This window comes from Bufo gargarizans, chromosome 1 (genome assembly GCF_014858855.1).
Source record: "Bufo gargarizans isolate SCDJY-AF-19 chromosome 1, ASM1485885v1, whole genome shotgun sequence".
Taxonomy (NCBI): domain Eukaryota; kingdom Metazoa; phylum Chordata; class Amphibia; order Anura; family Bufonidae; genus Bufo; species Bufo gargarizans.
Window position 1 is genome coordinate 79,781,984 of NC_058080.1, and position 20,106 is coordinate 79,802,089.

Below are 20,106 nucleotides of genomic sequence, written 5' to 3' on the forward strand. Positions count from 1 at the left end.
GAAAAGAGAACTCCTATTTTATGCAAATGAAACTCTAGGAGCAATGGGGGTATTGCCCCTACTCCTAGAGCCTCTGCCAGCCTTCTCTGGTCATGCCCTCAACATTGTGATTGACAGGGCCACTCAGTGTTCACTACATCCTGCCTGGCCATGTCAATCAATATAATGAGGGTGCAGGCAAGAAAACCCTACCATGTCCTATAGCACATAGTCAAGAGAGTCTCTTGGAACCGCCTCCCCCTCCTGATCTGATATTGATGACCTACCCTGAAGATAAGTCATCAATATGTAAAAACTGTATGACCCCTTTAAGAACCCAGAAGGCAACATTATTTCATCTTATACCATCATAATAGTAACAATAACAATAATAATAAAATAAAAACCATGAGATATAACATTTTTATTCTCATACATATCCAGAAAATTGCCTGCAATTTTTCTTTGTCAATTTCCTTCTAAATGAATCCAAAATATTCCTTCATATTCACACAGCAATGATGAAGTAGAAGTGCTGCACTTTACATTGTCCACCGAGAGTCCACCGAGTCATGGTTGGGCTGTGGTGCGGACATATAATACATCCAGAACACGGAAGTGTGAATCCAGCCTAAGTGGTAGTGGTAGATGTCATCACCTTCTGGCCAGTTCTGGACACTGGGAATCATCTGTTCAGGCCCATATTTCTAGTGTCTGAGTGGGGTGGTGCAAAACTGTTGCCTACAGAAGCTTCGGTTTGCTCTGGTCTTGGAGTAGCATTGGGATTGCCTTCTGGTCTTGGAGAACTGTGGACATTTTGTACTCTTCTGGACTGCAAAATATTATCTGGAAAAAAAGAAAATGATAGAATAACTCACATTTTAATTTTAGTATATACATTTTGTACATATGAACTGGGCTCTGGTTATGTACAGTTGATGCTGGGAGAGCTCAACTCACCAAAAAGAAGAAAACATGCAAGGTCTCCAACATGTAGGCTCGTCGTGGGTACAAAATACCAACGTTTTAATATATCTGTTGAATAGCAATCAACTTACCTCTGTCAGACCCTTCCTCTCCATCTTGGGTTTCAGAGTCAGGCAAGATAAATATGCTGAAACCTGCCCTGCCAATCAGGAAGGAAAGAGAGGGGCTAGCAGAGGAAGCAGGAGGAGCATGAGAGCACATAGTGGTTTGGGCCCGCCCTCAGTGCACTTAACTGCTCATTTGCATATGGATTAAAAGTTTTTTTTCTCCAGAATGAAGTGATGGATTGTTAAGTGAAAGGTATCATTACATTTATTTCTTAATCCAGGTGTGCTCATCCAAATTCTTAAGAAAAACTCAAGGCCCCTGGAAACAGCAGTTTGTGTAACTCGAGTAGGGCCTTTGTTCCAGCCGCCATCCGTGTTGTTTTCATCTGTTTGATGTGTCAGTTTTAATCAGTTGTTTGTGAATAATGAATATGATATCATCGTGTGAACTGTGGATTCCTGTAAGTGAGACTTGTCATCTGATTCCCGTCACCATCTAATACCACTTGAGCAGCGCGATTCAGATTTTTCTTGATTGTGATATTTTATGTGAGATTTGACTGACCTCAAACAGATCCAGCAGGGCTTAGTGGGAACGGACTAGGGGAGCATTATTTCTGTGTTATGATATGCATTCAGTTGATCTAGCCCTACAAGGCTGTCAATTTCCTGGTGACAGACTCTCTTTAAGGATTCCGAGGGCAATAAAAAGGAATCTAGAATTTCCCATTGCCCTGCAGGTGTATTATGATGGTGCATCTAAAAGGGAATGTTATTATGAATACCATTATAGAAGCGAATTGTTATGTATATGGTGTTCTGGTATATTCTAGTAAGTTTCTGTAAATGTGTAGTAGCGCCCCACATAGGACGGAAAATATCTGTATAAAAGGTTGATGTAACAATTCATCTGGTTGCTGGGAATGGGAGCACATTTCTGTACATGTATGGCATTATTATATTATTATAAATAAATAATAATAATATTTGTGTTCTCTATAAGGACAGATGCAGGTAGCAGAGCTGACCTGAGACTACCAGAATACTACATTCGGCATGGCAGTGACCTCCTGCTTTCTCTTTATCATCTCCACTACTTTTCGTGTTGGCAGAGTGACCAAACACTAGTAGAATGAGGTTTACCAGCCGTCAACACAGACTAAAGTGCAAATAACGCAGAGACTAAAATCCTAGCAGAAGATAGATGAAGCCACTTCAAATATTTACTTTTGCTGGGCAGGTCTACATTTAGTGCCATCTAGGTAAAATCATGGCGACCTCGAAAAACAAAACGGATGTAAAAATTAAAAACTCAATTCACATCAAAGAGGTTCTTTGAGGCCAGCAAACCTTTTTCACATCTGCATGGTGGGTCAAAAAAAAATAGAGCCAAATAATAGAGAATTGCGGCACACGGCTTCTTTTGTCTGCAGTTTATAGCATTTGTTAGTGTTACATTACATGGGATTTATGATCCAGTTACATTTCAGAAGAACATTAGTGACATACACTAGATTTGGCGATCGGACGTTTCGGCCTATCAAGGCCTTCCTCAGCGGTCTATTATCTAAAATGAAACAATATGGATACAATAAGTGACTGGATATAAATGAAACAATAAAATTAAGAAAGTGCATAATCAAACAAATCAATAGAAAGTTAAATAACTGAAATCAAGATATGTGCATAATCGACAGGAGAGTACACGACATCCAATGCATAAAACTGAATATAAATCAGAGGTTATGGTGTGGCAAGTTATGGTATAGACAGGTATGGTGGGAAGCTAAATCCCAGTTCCTGGTGGGGCTTCTATGGTGAAAGTATAGGAGGGATGGTAATAATCACCTTTATGGCTGTGTAGGGTAGACTGGACATCATTGGTAATGGTACATGAGGTCATCCACAGGTGGCTAATATAAAAATAATTTACCTTAGTGTGACTGCTTGTATTCAATGGCGCCATTTTAAAATGTATGGGATCCCAGGAGCGCTGGTCACGTGATCTGGACGTCCCACGACGCTGGCGACGCTGATGTGCATTCCACCTGTGTGTCATCTGGCTCCGGCTTCCGCATCAGGTGAAATGCATGTCAGTGCCGCCGGCGTCGCGAGATGTCCGGATCACATGACCAGCGCTCCCGGGATCCCATACATTTTAAAATGGCGCGCACACGGACATGTGTCTGTGATCCAGCGCCATTTAGCTTCCCACCATACCTGTTTATGCCATAACTTGCCACACCATAACCTCTGATTTATATTCAGTTTTATGCATTGGATGTCGTGTACTCTCCTGTCGATTATGCACATATCTTGATTCAGTTATTTAACTTTCTATTGATTTGTTTGATTATGCACTATCTTAATTTTATTATTTCACGTATATTCAGTCACTTATTGAATCCATATTGTTTCATCTTAGATAATAGACCGCTGAGGAAGGCCTTGATAGGCCGAAACGTCCGGTCGCCAAATCTAGTGTATGTCACTAATTTTCTTCTGAAATCTAACTGGATCATAAATTCCATGTGATGTAACACTAACAAATGCTATAAACTGCAGACAAAAGAAGCCGTGTGCCGCAATTCTCTATTATTTGGCTACGACTTACAAGTCCTTGCTGGCACTGGCAATAATGGTGTCCAGTGCTCTACCTCTGCAACAACCAAAAATAGAGCCATCACCAACACTCTGGTTCCACCACCAAGATCCCTTCTATTAGCTTACAGCCCCCACTGGACCAGAAGTGTGACCTTCTGTCTACACACGTCACCACTGCTGGTTAACCAATGGCCTCAGTGGTGAAGTGTGTAGGCATGGCATATGACCGCTGCCACCACTGATTGGCTGGCATCAGTAATGTTCTTGTAGATGGCACATCACACTTCCAGTCCAGCAGGCACTGAAACTGGAAAAGGGTTTTCCGGGCTCCTAATATTGATGACCGATTCTCAGGAGAGGCCATCAATATCTGATATGTCGGTATATTCAAGCAAATGAGAGTTAAGGTATAGTATTAGTATCCACACACGGCTACTACATTTTGAACAGAGCTGTGACTCCAGGGATGGAGGCTCCAAAGAACATCTAGTTGGTGGGGATATCGGACCCTCACCGATCAGATATTGCTGACTTATCCTGAGGATAAGACTTCAATATTTGGAGCCTGAAGGACTCCTTTAACATCTGCCTTTGCAATGAATGAAGCCAGCCGTCCTCTTTTGATGTGGTCTCACCTTGTAGAGTGTACAAGCACTGTAAAATAAGTGTAGCAAGAATGACAGACATCAGTACACGAACCTGAAAAAGAAGTTAAGAAAATGGTATAATAACAATATAATAATTTTTGACAATTCCAAATGATCATTGTAAATGGTAGATTTAAACATTACCAAAGAGGAATTCAGTATGAAATGCCAAGAGTCAGTCAGCTGCAGGTAAAGCAGCACCAATGTACAAGGACTAATGGTGTCATCACTGCTTTGGTTTTGACATCTGCAGAAAGAAAATAGATATAACATTAACTTTCCATATAGTTATATAGTAATTAGAATAAAATAAAAAAATGAAATATAGGAATTCTCTTTGTTAACATAAGTGCTTTTCACTTCCATAGCTTCTGGCAAAAAATTACAAAATACCGCAGCATACAGTGGTAGGTATTTTATCCTGCAAAATGCCAGTATCCATGTCAGAAACCCTACAGATCCCATTATAATTAACATAAGCCACATCTAGGGATTCTGGTCTTCTGCTTCAGAACTGAAAACCAACATTTTACCGTATATGTTCACCTAGTCTAAACTGCTAGCTTGAGTATGGTTTAAGGCCTGATGTGTATGGGGATGGATTGTAACATGCCCAATGCTTTGTTCCCTCAGCACATAAACCTTATCCCCCTCTCCACGCTCTCTGTGAGGTTCTACTTTTGCGAGAGAAAGCAAGAGAGAAAGAAAGAAGAAGTTAGAAGCTGCATGGCCAAGCATAGGAGTCAGCAAGGTAACTTGCTACTACAGCTCACCAGACTTTGCTGCTTGTGAGGGATTACAGTTAAGACACCTGTCACACTTAACCATGTGCTGGCCAGACATTCCTCTAAAGACCTGTATCCTGCACTGGAGACTACAGCTGTGATTGCCGTTCAATTACAGTTCATAGACGGAGATTCTAGATTCTGTGCCAGCCTCCATACCTCACCATTTGGGAAAAGGATTTGCACTGTTTACAGATTATTGTTGGATGTACTACAACTCCTATTTTGCACTCAAGTAAAAAGAGAAGTTTATTCTTTTACCTCTGGCCTGGTTTCCTGACTCCTAACACACCATCCGCTGGCTATTGCACCATTACACCTCCTGCCAGGCACCCATACACCCTACAACCACCAACATCAAGGGCACCCTAAGCTACCATCAGGCAGGAACCCCAGCGACAGAGAGTGCCCAGAGGGAAGAAAGGGTGCGTCTACATTCACTGCCTGAGCAATGCCTGAGGGAAACCACTATGAAACATCATATCCAGCCCCTCCATGTATGCCCAGATTCAGCCAATGACTGTGATATATTATTTTAGCAGAACATACTCATGGAATATTTAATTGTATGTCTACTAGATGTATAGATGAAAGCACATCCACCAGGCTGATTAAAGGGACACAAAATCAATATATTCTGCGTATTTTTATGTATTTTTTTTACAAATAACAGGTGGATGGTTTCCCAGATATAATTTGCAACTTCCTGCCCTGACTCTAACATCCTCCATAGGCCTAATGCACATGACTGTTGTTTTATTCTGTGTCCGTTGTTCCGTTTTTCATGATTTTCTGCGGACCCATTGACTTTCATCATCCGCGTCCGTGATCCGTGATTCCAGTCCGTCCAAAAAATATAACCTGTCCTATTATTTTCGAGGAACACGGTTTGCGGCCCCATTCAAGTCAATAGGACAGCAAAAATACGCGGAGGCACACAAGATTGTCATCCGCGTCGGTGTCTTTTTTTTACTTTCCTTTATGTCTGGTGATCCTACAAAAATAAGGGAAGACACACGGAAACAAAAACGGAAACGAATCACGGAACAACGGAACCCCATTTTGCAGAACAGAACACAACAACTGTCGTCTGCATGAGGCCTTATTTGGACATTTAGCACAGCAAACAGCCATGCTTGACTTTCTTAGTCAGACCATTCACTCCGACCAGAAAAGAAAGGGGGATGAGTGACTCAATTAGAACATCACACATTACACTGATAGGTGCAATGCTCTTCTATGGGTATCTTTACCTAGGCCTATAAAGAGAAAAATTGAGATGTTTTCCTAATTCTACAATTTAATATTATACTAACAGATAACATCATCCCCTCACAGCAGCAGTAAAATGACATGGGTTCCCTATGTATATAGTAGGTTTATCTCTCTGGACTGACTGCTACAGAAGGATGATTTTCAGAATTTTTAATGATATAGTGCTGTTGGAATGAAAATAAAGATGCGTCTACTTTGAATATTGATTTATAAATGTTGCATATTTAGCCACGCCCCTTTCACTGAAGCCACACCCTTACACCACACCCCTTTTTCAGGCTAGACAGATAATTTCTCTAAACTTAGATGCTGCAAATTGCACCAGATTTTGGCACAATTTACCCCACATTGTAGATAGAAATGTGGGCTATTCTCCGTACTTTCTTGCAGAATGTTCACATGGTTATTTGGCTGAAATTGGAAATATCCCAATACCTCTGGGATATGAAACACCGACCCCCAGTTAATCCTGATTATTGCGCTGTACTGTGGTATTTCTTTGGCGCTGCTGTAGTGGTGTGCACCATTGGTGAGGCCCCAGCATCACTATGGTTTGGGTTGTGAGGCCTGGGTAGAAAACATCTGAGAGGCCATGGACTATTATGTCCTTCAGAACATATATGAAGCTCCACAACCGCACCTTTCATACAGCTCTGCCACCAAGGAATGGTCGTTAAGAGATTTCTCAATTTTCAGACGTCTTAGCAAATACTCAGGTATGGAAATTCCTTCTTGGGCCAGCTGGGCTAGATTGAATAACCCCTAAAAAATATAAAGAGCTAGATCAACAAGGAAATGTCCACGTGCATAATATACAAGATCAGGAAGGATTATAAAGATTGTGAAATATTCTGTTGTGTCAGTTTCCATATGTACTGCTGCCAGTAAAAGCAGACATATTTGTTTACCTGAGATTCGCCCTGTAACGCTGCCTGCGTGTACAGCTTCATTGAAAGCTCCAGGTCTTTGGGATGATTTTTGCCCCCGTAGTAATACAGATCACCCATCTTCAATAAAGCTACAAAAGATATTGTTACTTCTCCACATTATATATATATTCAATTTATCCATAGGTAATCAGAAGCAACAATACGTGAGTGTTGTCATACATGGAAATGACTGCATTGTGTTGATAAATATATAGCGCCATCTCCTGGCCAATAGATGTTACTGCTCGTAAATAAATTGCATTTTGTCTGTAAAATGCTATAGAATATGAAAACTTGCACATGTCCAGGTTCATAGTCTAGATACATGCTACTTTAAATTTTTATCTATTACTATTCCAGAAAAAAAGAACATATACTACAGGAATGTACTGACATATACCACAGAGACATACCGTAAGTCGAAGGATTGTGCTGATTTACAGACAAGTTATAATATCTCCAAATACAAATATCCCCTAAGGGTGCTGTGGACAATGCCTAAAAAGACAAAAATAGTATATTGAAGGGGTTGTCCCACAAAAAAAGATTTTACATATTTCAAACAAGCACCTGGATCTGAATACTTTTGGAATTGCATGCAGTTACTATAGCCATGGAGTTTCTCAATAAAATGTATCTGTATAGCGCCACCTACTGTTTGTTTCTTTCCTTATTTATTTGTTTACCTCATTAACCTTGCTGAGGTGGTCACACATGCTCAGTTCCATCCTTCACCTGCCACCAGCCGGATCTACTGTTAGAAGCTTTGACAGTTAAAAGGAAAAGAGCTGCAGCAGAAAGGATGCACCCTCTGAGAAAGGACACACCTTCTGAGCTGTGGTAGGTAAAGAACTGCAGAAGAAAGGACACCCCCCCCCCCCCCCCGAGCTGCCAGTTTGGAATAGATCTAGCATGACAATTAGAGCAATAGAAGGGGACATCTCTGAATCCCTTTGGATAGTGTAAAAATATATATCTTACCTCCTCCATTTGCTCACTACAGGAGTGCCGCTGCCATCTTGATTGAAGAATATGAGCCAAAATCCCATGCATAGTGACGTATGACGTCACCAAGCCGGCCAGCTTCACAACGTCATCTTGGGTTGCTCAAGATCTTAAAAGCAAGATGGCAGCGGATGGCCCGTTGCGAGCAAATGGAGGCAGTAAGTATGATAAAAAAAAATGCGGTTAATTTTACACTGTATTATTACTGTCTGATGCAGTGATCATGTATGAACGCAGCATCTGAGTGGTACAATGATGGGGGCAGCGCTATTGCAGCTCCCTGTCATTTCAGCCGCTACTTACAAAAAAATGTGCTTTGTGACAAAGTAATTCAGCAAAGCAGCCGAATCGAATTTTCTAAAACGTCCTTAAACTGTATGTATAGCCAATAGATTTTTGTGATATATATTTAAGTCCCTAAAAAACAATATGTTGCAACTCAACTCATCAACAGACGACTGACTTGTCAGCCGGCTGAGAACAAGGTACTGTAGAGGCAATGAGGTTTGACAGTACCCAAAGCATGACTTCCTGTATAATTTAGGCCGAGTTAAGCATGATGTGCGTTTAGCACAGGGGTGCACAACCTGTGTCCCAGGGGCCACATGTGGCCCTTTATATCATTGTGTGGCCCCTAACCATCTGGTGACAGACATGTATGTCTATGGCTGCTCACATGCATTTTTCATGTATTCTCCCATTAGATGGGAATCCTGGAGGTGTAACCAGACATTTATAGCATATACTGTATGTACAATACACCATAAATACAGTAATTCAGTTGGTAATACCACATTAACTTTTATTTTTAGCCCTTAAGATCCCTTCAGTCTGACAATGTGGCCCCCAACCAGAAAAAGTTGTGCACCCCTGGTTTAGCATGTACCTCAGAAATGCTACCAACATACACACTAAAAGTGTCCATATGTAAAAATACCACAAAACAGGTATCAAAAGTATTGCAGATTATGCCATTACAGACATTGTCCAGTAACAGAAAGCGTAAAGGTTACCTAACACCTTAGTGACTAGCCTGTTTTGAGCTGGCCTTAAAAGGGTTTTCTAGGACTTTAAAACTGATGACCTACAGTATCCTCAGAATAGGTCGTCAGTATCTGATCGTGGGGGGTCCAACACCCTGTCTAAGAAGGCATTGGCATTTCTGTGAGCACCGCTGCCTTCTCGCACCTTACCAAGCACAGCGCCGTACATTGTATAGTGGCTGTGCTTGGTATCACACTCAGCCCCAGTCACTTCTATGGGGCTGAGTTGCTCCTAGGTCATGTGACTGATGAACGTGATGTCACCGGCCTAGGAAAAGCTCACAGGAGCGCTGCTGCCTTCTCAAACAGCTGATCGGCGGGGTCAGTTATAATGCCAATTTTTTCATTGTCGCCTTCCAAGAGCTTATATATGTTTTCCCTTCGATGCAGCCATATGAGGGCTTGTTTTTTGAGGCACAAGTTTTAGTTTTAACAGACATAACTTACTGATTAACACTTTCTGGGAGGTGGATGGGAAAATGGGAAAAAGAAGCAATACTGTCACTGAGTTTTTATGTTATAAATTTATAGGGCATTCATTTTATGACAAACTAACATGATAGCTTTACTCTCTGGGTCAGTAGGATTACAGTGATACCAAATATATATAGTTTTTTTTACCTTTTACTACCTTTGCATAATAAAAAAAATCCTTTTTTTTTTAAGAAGAAAATAATTTTGCATTGCCAAATCCCAAGATTCATAACTTTTTTCTTTTTCTTTCTGTGGAGCTGTGTGAGGACCTGATTTTTGTGGGACAACTTGTAGTTTTTATTGGTATCATTTTGGGATACATAACACTTTTTGATCACTTTTTATTCAGTTTTTTTTTAGTGCCAAATAAGCAAAAAGCAGCAAGTCTGGCTTTTTTTTTTTTCAGTGTTCACCATACGGGATAAATTACATAATTGTACAATGCGGGTTGTTAAGGGACACAGTGATACCAAATATGTGTAGATTTTATTTTTGCAATTTTTTTATGAAAAAAGGTGTATGGATTTTTATTAATTTAATAAAACTTTTTTTAAACATTTAATAGTCCCACATAATAGGTGTTCTTTTGATCTTTTCGAAAATACACTGCACTGTTTAGGCAGTGCAGTGTATTTTACTGTCAGTGCTAAACTGACATCCACCAACAGGCTGCGCCAGAAAAGTTAGGCCTGCTAGGACAAGTTGGAGGCAGGCCTGAGGCCTCCATTAGACCTAGTTTGCAATACCAAAACATAGGCACCCCACAATATTTATTTAATTTCATGGTCCAAGCCATTAGAGCAGGAGCATGGCTCTCAGGCCCCTTAGTGACAACTGGAAAAGGGGGTATGGGTGGTCACTAAGGGGTTAAACTTTTACATTTTACAGTGGGACCTCGTGGGTGATAGATGCCACTGTATGGCACCTGTCAGAGGCATCTATTAAACATAAGCTCTGATGTGTTAAATGGAGGCCATAAACATGATGTGAATGTACTCATCCAGACCTGGGGGTACTACAAATTGTTTATTGCTATGTGATGTATTTTACTGTTTGCTTCTGGTAGTAGCTACCAGCAAGGAAAGGTTGGCATAGGTTGGCAGAAACAGAGTAAACCACCCTGTTCTTCCCCTCTTGGGAGGAATGGGCTTGACCTGCTCCCTGCCAAGTGGGGGAGTTCCTGTCCAGAGACAGTGGAGAGGAGGCAGATGTCAGAGCTCCTGCTCCTGTTACCAAATACTCCAGGGAGAAATACCCAAATTGGCCTTTGAGATTCCAGACAGTAGAGTGAACTGCCACATCGGCATCTACATACACTGATGTAAGGTGAGGGATTCGAGCCAAGCCACTCATCACCAAACAACCATTAGGTCAGTATCACCAGTATAACCATTAGCCAGTGCTTAATTGCAGTCATCCAACCTGCCTCCAGATTGCTTGCTGGTGCCAGAAAAATGTTTACCATGTTGCAATTAGTAAGAAAGACTTTGTTACATTTAACTCTGACCTGCTTGTTCAGCACTATATTTTCACTACACACATTCCACCAAAGGACTAGCCTAACATACTGTATTAACCCCTTCCTCACACAGCCATTTTCCATTTTCGTTTTTTACTCCCTGCCTTCCAAAATCCATAACTTTTAATTTTTCCTGTCACATAGGCATATTTGGGCTTGTAGCATTTGTTACGTTAAAGGAAATGTGCCATCAGAAAATGAGTTATTGTTTAAATCAAATTTTTAAAGACTTATTGGCAATGTTATTTTAAATTTTCCATGTCAATATCTATACTTAAAGGGGTTGTCCGGGTCCAGAGCTGAACCCGGACATATCCCTTTCTTCACCCAGGCAGCGTCCCTGAGATGAGCATTGGCGCTGTATCGTGCAGGACAAGGGCTTTTTTGTCTTATACTGCTAGACAGAGGCTCCCACCTAGCAGTGTTCCTGGTGACGTCACCGGCACAAATGGGCAGGCTTTAGCGCTGCCCTAGACATTTTACAGACTAGGGCATCGCTAAAGCACGCCCAATAGTGGCGGGGACGTCAACGGGAACACTGCTACCGCTTCGCAGAGACCCAGTACGTCACCGGATCTAATGAACAAGCCCTTGTCCTGCACGATTCAGCTCCGATGCTCATCTCAGAGGGGCTGCCTGGGTGAAGAAGGGGATATGTCTGGTTCAGCTCTGAACCCAGACAACCCCTTTAAACAAAAAACATTAAATCCTGTGTTTTCCCACTGGCCACTAAGCCAAATAATTGGCGTCACTTCTTGGTCTGTATAGATCACTTTACTGCAGTTACCTGCTTATCTATACACACAGGCAATATCATTACAGGCATAATTAGAATCACAGATAAGACAGGATCCACCATTCACAGTAGGTGATTGTCAGAGCTTATCTATTCTTTCCTTGTACAGTGACCTCTGCACAGGTCACAGAGCAGACCTAGAAAACTCTCCCATAGAAGTCAAAGAGGTCCCCTCCTGAACACTGTGCCTATGGACCATGGGGCTGCCGTAAAGCAATTCTCTTAATGCTTTCTAAATGCTGTTAAGAACAGTTAAGGCAAGATGTCCGACCCCATAATCATGTTTAGGAAATAGAATAAATAAATCTACAAATCAGAAAATAAAAACGGATTAGAAAAAAACAATATGTGCTGATATCTGGTTTTATCTAGCAGAAACATTTCCTTTAAGACAAAGGCTTGGAAAACATGTTTTATTTGCTTAACCATATTCTGACATTTAGATCTTTGTCATAGTGATTTTTGAAGAGTGATTTTTACTTTATATTGATAGTATTTTGGGGTATGTACCACTATTAATCTCTTTTTAATCAATATTTTGGGAGGTGAAATGACCAAAAAATGCTAATCTAGCCATTTTGATATTTTTTCTGCTATCATGTTTTAGATTTTATTAGTTCCTGCATTTTGGGACATGGCGATACTTTTAGTTATTTGTATATGTAAATGAGTAAATGGAGTGATTTGATTATTTTTATTATTTTTATTTGTTTTATTTTATATTTTTGGAAAACTTTTCCTGACTTTTTTTTAACTTTATTTTTAACCCCTATAACTATAGCAACCTATGGGAAAATTGGGAAAGTAGAAGCTTTACGATGGTAGGCCTGGGAACATTAAGAAGGCTCTCCGCTGCCATAGAAACTGAACGGCTCCTGTGATATAATTTTAGGTGAGCCGTTTAGGCTCACCCGCAATTGAACTGGCGCCCTATCTCCAAAAGACCACTTAAATGCCGTTGTTGCAATTGACCTCGGCAGCCGAGTGGGTTACATATTGGTGATCGGAGTTGTCTTCAACGACAGACACTGCTGCTGGACGTCTGCTATAGAAAACAGGTTCTGAGCGGGCCCCATCTTTAAAGAGCCAGGATCCTTCATACAGGTAAAATTATTTCAGTCAGAAAAGTCAGAAAAATAAAGATATACTAACTAAATGCTCTTCACAAAGGTATGCCACATTTGTCTGTGACATCTCCACTCCAGCTTCTGCAGTCAAAATAAAATTTAGAAAAGCCTCGTCTCTGCAAAAAAAAAAAAAAAATGTATAACTAGGTAACATCATCAGTTTGCATTCCAACCTCAACGTATGTATAGTGCCTCAGTTTTAAATGATCAGACCCCTATTAATGATTTTTGTGGATTCTGTGGTTGGTTCCCACAAATGAATGTACAGTTACAATCATGGGATGGCATAGGCACATGAGCTGTGCCCGGCCATCTGGAGCAGGAGTCGGATGTAATACAGAGCTGGGCTCCCACTGCAATGCCCAAGAGATAACTCCAACCAGATGAACGGAGCGGGTACTTGTAATTACACTGCACCACCAAAACTTTGACGGACAGCTGATCAGTGGGGGTTCCAACATCTGGCACTATAGGTCATCAATATATATGGCCTGGACAACCAATTTAATGAATTACCTTTTTTATTTTTCTGGGCTACTAAAATAATTTTAGTGCCATTTTTTGTTATAACTAGTGCTGTTTTAATGTTGTTTAGTGGTTATTAGGGGTTAAAACACATATTTTTGTTCGCCAAGAGGTCATAGAATGCCTCTAGGGAACAGTCAATGGGTTGTCACTGAGTAGAACCAACCACTGGACCCCTAGGTGTAAAATGTGCAGAAATTTAGATCAATAAGGTTGCATTCACACGATCGTATGTATTTTGTGGTCTTAGAAAAGCAGATTCGCCAAAAATACAGATGACGTCCGTGTTGCATCCATTTTTTGCTGATCTATTATAACAATGCTTATCCTTGTCTGCAAAACGGACACGAATAGGACATGCTCTATCTTTTTGCAGGGCTACGGAACAGACATAAGGATGTAGTCAAAACACAGTGTGCTGTCCGCATTTTTTGCGGTTCGGATGCGGACCAAAAATACGGGCCTAAATTACAAGTTTTACTGAATCTTTTACAGTTAGAAATAACTGTAAATTGTCTAAATCAGAGCAATGATCGTAAATCCAACGTACAAGGCGCCATCCAGGTAGGCATTTACAGCTTTCCGGATAACAAGTCCAATGTTTCCATTCTGCTCTGCAACAAATTTAGCCAACCTAAAAATATGAATTAAAAAATACTTTGTAACAAATGGTTTCATCTTGTGAATATGTTAATCATGATTTTTACATCATCTTTGTAATGCAATTACTACTGAAGGAAAGAGCTTAGGATGGGTTTACAGACTACGATCCTGTGAAGCTCTGATCCAGTTGTATTTAAAAAGTCACTGTACTTTCACACAATTGAATGGTGTAACTAGCACATTTCTAAATCACTTCATTTCAAACATATGCCTGCATTCACCTGAAAAAAAGCTGTAAAGTCTTGGCCACTAGGGGTCTCACTTCCACCAAATTTGCAGTCCACTGCCTGTTGTCAGGCAAGATCTGCCCCTAGTTACAGATACTCAGAAGACGGCTCACAGAAAATGGGGGCATGTCAGAACTAGCTGAGATCCTCAGCCTGATAAAACAACTGCTTCTAAACAGTTTTGGAAGATATAATAGAGTTATAGGTGCATCCTGCCTTTCTGTAAGTCTTATTTCCCCCTCCTTATCTGTTCTGTGAGCTCTGGAGCTGAAGACAAACATAATGGGAAGTAAGGGAAAGGACATCATGGCAGTACAGTGCTGGCAAATTCCACATAAGGGATATGCCCCTGCTTCTGATTGAAATGCATCTAACTGTGCAGCTGAAACTGGGAATAATAAGAGAGCTCAAAGAGACTTTAGGGAAGCCCAAAAAGACATATTCCTTTTTTTGAAAATACAAGTATCCTTTAAGATTTGCTGACTGGGTGAAAAAGGATTCCTTTATAACAGTAGGATCACAGAATAAAAGCAGAGATCACTACACTATGGGTTATTATACTTACAGTATTGCAGTGGTTGGATCTCTCTGGACACCCCTCAATATTCCAGTGATTAAATATTGTGCTATGCTGATAGAAGCTTCAATATGGCCGCCCTCAGAAGCTTTTGACATGAATTCATAGGCTCGTGTCTGGAAGAAAATACAAAAATATATAGAGGGTCAATAGCTTGTCTTTGTCCTGCTTTACTTGGGCTACATGTTCAAAGTGAATGTACCTACTGCATCTCCAGCATCTGATAAAAGACCGTAGAGGCTTTATTGTGCACCTTTAGGCCCCCTGCACACGATCAGGATTGCGTGCGGATTTTGCACGCGGATTTGCGTGCGGAAAATCCGCACCGTAGGTCATGTACATTGTATTCTATGAGAATTTGAAATTCTCAATGCACACCATGCAGATTTTTCCCGTGCGGATTTTGACCTGCGGTGCGGATTTTAAAATCCGCGACATGTCAATTAATTTTTTTTTTCCTGACCGCATTTTCTTCATTCACTTAGTGAAATCCGCATGCGGAAAATCCGCACCGAATCCGCACCAAATCCAATTAATGTGGATTGACCGCACGGATTTGCCTGCAAACACCTGCGGATTTCAGTGCGGATTCTCCGCACATGAATCCTGAACGTGTGCATGTACCCTTAAAATCAAACAAGGAACTTCTAATTGTTTCAGGTCTAACAATAATGACCCTTAGGGTGCATTCACATCACTGTTTAGCTTTCTGTTCTTCTGATTCGTCAGAAGAAAAGAGAAAAAAGCAGGATCCTGTAAAAAACAAACAAAAAAAAAACGGATCCTTTTGCATCAGTTATGCATAAGATTGCATCCATTTTATTTACAGGATCCAGTTTATTTTCTCTCTCTCTTCTTCTGACGGATCAGCAGAGCGGAAAGCTAAACGGTAATGTGAATGCACCCTTACTCCTGCCATTTTTTATGCCATGAGTAAGAGTTATTATTGTTATCCCTGAAATGCGTAGGGGTTTATGTGTCCATGTTGGATTTAAAGTTGATCAGACATGTATTGCCTATCCTGTGAGCAGGTGATACGTTTCAAGCTTGCGCCAAGTCTTTCAACTGACTGCATTCTCTAGTGAGCTTCTTCTACAGCAGATGTAGAGGACCTGGTATAAAGTATACACTTCCCAGAATGCTAATCACCGGAGCAAGCACCATGCAGACATTGAGCATTGGATTATCATACAAGCTGTAAATCAGGAAACATATAGGATAAATAAAGCTAAATAATTACATAGTTACTTATGTAGATTATATTTGTAAATTGCAAAACAGTGTTGCAAGGTAAATATATATATATACTCACTTCATTGACACTATCTTCCCCTGGGTAGGTACCATGTAGATGCATCACGCCGAGGTTAAATGCTGCATCTGCGTTCCCTTTGTCATAGGCTTTGCGCCAATATTTCACAGCTCTGACATAGTCTTTCCGGAAACTATGGTAATACCAACCCAAGCCATTTAGAGCTTCAACTTGTCCCTGGGTGCAAAAAGAACAACACACACCATTGTTTAAAAATCTGTAAATATTATGCACCTAATCTTCTAGACCTGATTTCCTGTTCTTCAGAACGTAGAATTTCACGAATGCCAACAATAAGGAAGAAAATGTCTTCCTTATAAAGTCTGAAACAATGCATTAATAAATTGTAGATAAGGAAATGAAAGATCTAAAGGGATTGCTAAGTGTTAAAGGGATACCATATTTCAACACGAACTTGATGAGCCACGAAACTGATTGTTCACACCGCCGCACCCTTGGGCATCCTAATGCTTGGGGTGGCCAGGCTCTGCTCCCGGTGAAGAAATAGCTAATCAAACTTTTATGATGTTGTCTCAATGCCATAAGGTCTGCTTGCTGCAGTTTTTGTCCAGCCGAATCCTAGCACCAATGCCGGAAACGGACTGTTTTTAATGTACTTTCTAAGGCTTAAAAAGACATCCGTTTATCCAGTTCAGTCCATGAGGTCAAAGTCAATTTCAGGGGACAACGTTCTTTCCAAACTCCAAATTGCTAAAACCAGAGTACCTCTTTTATATGTTATCATCACCTTTGCAGCAGATTTTTTCATTAACTTTAAGGCCATTTTCTTGTTCTTTGGAACACCATCACCCTAAAAAACAACAGAGAAACCTGTAAGAACATGCGCCGTTAACACCTATATGAAACTTCAAACTACTATTCATACTAGAGTACATGTCTAAATCAAGGCCCATTATTTGTCATAATGCTGAGCAAAGACGTTGACTGCTTTGCATTCCTGCCTTACAGAACTGGGATCCGGGGTATAAATCCAACCAAGGTAAACAACCATATGGAATTTATTATGTTTTCCATGCGTCATTCACCTTCAGGGTGCCTTTCTATCAACCCCCTCATGGCCAGACCTGCGGAGATAAGTATACTTTCTTTATCCCAGTCGTTGGTGGTCAGGCTCCTTTGGTCCCTGGCCACTGCTGTTTTGCTCTGGTCTCCGCATGTCAAGATCCTTCACGTGGCCGTTGCAGCCAATAAATGGCCGCAGCGGTGATGTGTCCCCAATGGGTCATGTCACTGGGTCCCATGATGTATGGGGACACATCACCGCTGTGGCCAGTCTTTGGCTGCAGTGGCCACATGAGCAGTGTGAAAACAACATGTTGACACAAGGAGACTTTAGCGAGGGATAGCGCCTGCAGGGGACCGAAGGCGCCAGAACCCAGCGGTGGGGAGCAGATAAGTATGCTTCCCTCTGCAGGTCCAGAAATGGTGGGAATGGAGTGTCTGTCCGAAAGCCTACCAATCCCTGAGGGTGAGCAACCCCTTTAAAGTATTGATCCACAGGAACAAAAAAAAACTTAAGAGATGCATGCAATATTAGGGGGGAAATATATTTCCAACATCAGATATGGCAATCAGAATAAACCTCTGAATGAACAAACCATCTCCAGATATAGTACATGTAACTTGTGATATTATTACATTCATGAAACTCATACAGAAAGAAAGTTATATCAGTACAGCAAGAGTCAGCAACCTCTGGTACCCCCAGCTGTTGTGAAACGACAACTCCCATCATGAACACTTACTTGCCCATTCTTGGAACTCCCATCAAAGTGAATAGTGCATCCTGGGAGTCCATCCTGTTGTAGTTTCACAACAGCCGGAGTGCTGGAGGTTGCTGATCTCTGCTCTACAGTGTAGCTACCTATAGGTGGCTCTAAAGAAAGAGTTTTCTTTCTTCTGGAGAGGAGCTAATACTCTTTTCAGGAATTCCAGCTGGATCTCCGCAAAAAGAACCGGTATTTCCTGAAAGACACGTGGCTAGTGTTGAGCAAATCTAAGCCAAACAAAGTGACTTTGAATCGAATTTCAGGAAACATGCAATTCACTGCAAAGCCAAATTTCCTTGCACTTCGTGGTAACTAATCTATTTTTCCTGAAATGGTGGCAAAAAAAAAAAAAGGAAAATACATACTAACCTCACCCATTTGTGTGCGAAGAGGCCGCCCCGGCCTTCTTGATTGCAGAAATTGTGCGAAGTCTCACTCAGGATGACATATGACATCACAACGCCGGCGCACTGGCCCAGGCGAGTTGACATCATCAGTGATGACGTCACCATGCCCGGGCAGCGTGATGACGTCATCAAGTCACAACGCAAGATTTTGCACGCTGTCTTCAATCAAGATGACCACAGCCTCTACACGAGCAAATGGATAAGGTGAGTATATATTTTTTTACCGTGAATAACTCCTGAAAGGCCTAACTCGTAGCCTCAGATCAGCAATGAACGCGGAATCTGAGGGATTCAATGACGGGGGCAGCGTGATCGCCGTTCCCTGTCATTGCGCCTTCTACAAAGGAATGCGCTTCGTGACAAAGTTATTTGTCAGAAATCGAATTTCTTTGTGAAATTTGACGAAGCAGTTCAGTCGAATTTTTCATAACTTCGCTCATCTCTACGCGTGACTTCAATAGTTGTCACTAAAACCTGCCAATCACATGATAAATCCAGAATGTAGGGTAAGTGCACTAAATGGACCATCAACTGAATTTCTACCACTGCATTTATCAACTACATCAAGCTTTCTGACTAGGTATAAGTCTGTATCCCTTCTTAATACCTCCCACCCCTACCTTGACCTCAGTTAGCCTTATGACTAAGATTCAGTTCTCCCCTTTGATGCTGTATCTGTTGGTATGGGTTTGACCCTGCCTGATGACTACAAAAATGTCCAATGCCACCAGAAACCACAAAAACAAAGTCATGGGAAAAGGGGGAGCTTGAGGTCAAATGGGTGGTTCTTCCTTTGGGTAACTCAGAACATACCTTAAATAACAGGACGGCATAGTCATACATCACCACCGGCTCTTCATTCTCCAGGGCTCCTCGCTCATACCATTCTATGGCTGCTCTGGTGTTCTTGGTTACACCTTGCTGACCCCAAAAAAGCATCTGTGCCAGCCTATGCTAAATGACAAAGCAAACATTGTCACAATTGTACCTTATCTGTTCACACTCATCACAAGATTTAACATAATGACAAAGCCTCATAAATAATATAAGAAATAATATAATGCCAATAAACATGTACTCAGATATCACACCATGGTCATCTTTATCATAAATAACATTAATGGTGACATATAGGTCATGACTAGATGTATAGTCAACTACTGTGCTACGTCCAAAAATGATCTCTTTAAACAGGACCGTATATTCTCATGAGAGATCCACTTTAAGAAATGTTTCATATCTTTGTCATGTTTGTCCAAAGTAAATGACTCATTATCACACAATAGAAATAATTATACATTTCCTTTTATTAGCATACAATGCATTCACTGAATCAACTTGTTCTTCCCTATAAACAGACACATTGTCTGGCTCCATTATATGGACTC

At 41.0% G+C, this 20,106-nt stretch overlaps 1 protein-coding gene across 1 annotated transcript in view; it reads right to left on the bottom strand.

The window, feature by feature from the left end:
* Window positions 1–632: 632 nt before the first annotated feature.
* Window positions 633–20,106, bottom strand: part of LOC122930765 (protein sel-1 homolog 3-like) — an 82,204-nt gene continuing 62,730 nt past the window's right edge. Inside the window, exons 13-24 of the mRNA XM_044284384.1 lie at window positions 19,532–19,672; window positions 17,270–17,332; window positions 16,522–16,698; window positions 15,198–15,325; window positions 14,293–14,376; window positions 13,243–13,333; window positions 7,667–7,751; window positions 7,233–7,342; window positions 6,965–7,086; window positions 4,409–4,511; window positions 4,253–4,316; window positions 633–825 (exon numbers count right to left, since the gene is read on the bottom strand). Coding sequence (XP_044140319.1) covers window positions 665–825; window positions 4,253–4,316; window positions 4,409–4,511; window positions 6,965–7,086; window positions 7,233–7,342; window positions 7,667–7,751; window positions 13,243–13,333; window positions 14,293–14,376; window positions 15,198–15,325; window positions 16,522–16,698; window positions 17,270–17,332; window positions 19,532–19,672 — 1,329 coding nt within the window. The 3' untranslated portion in view covers window positions 633–664. The remainder of the gene's footprint in view (window positions 826–4,252; window positions 4,317–4,408; window positions 4,512–6,964; window positions 7,087–7,232; window positions 7,343–7,666; window positions 7,752–13,242; window positions 13,334–14,292; window positions 14,377–15,197; window positions 15,326–16,521; window positions 16,699–17,269; window positions 17,333–19,531; window positions 19,673–20,106) is intronic.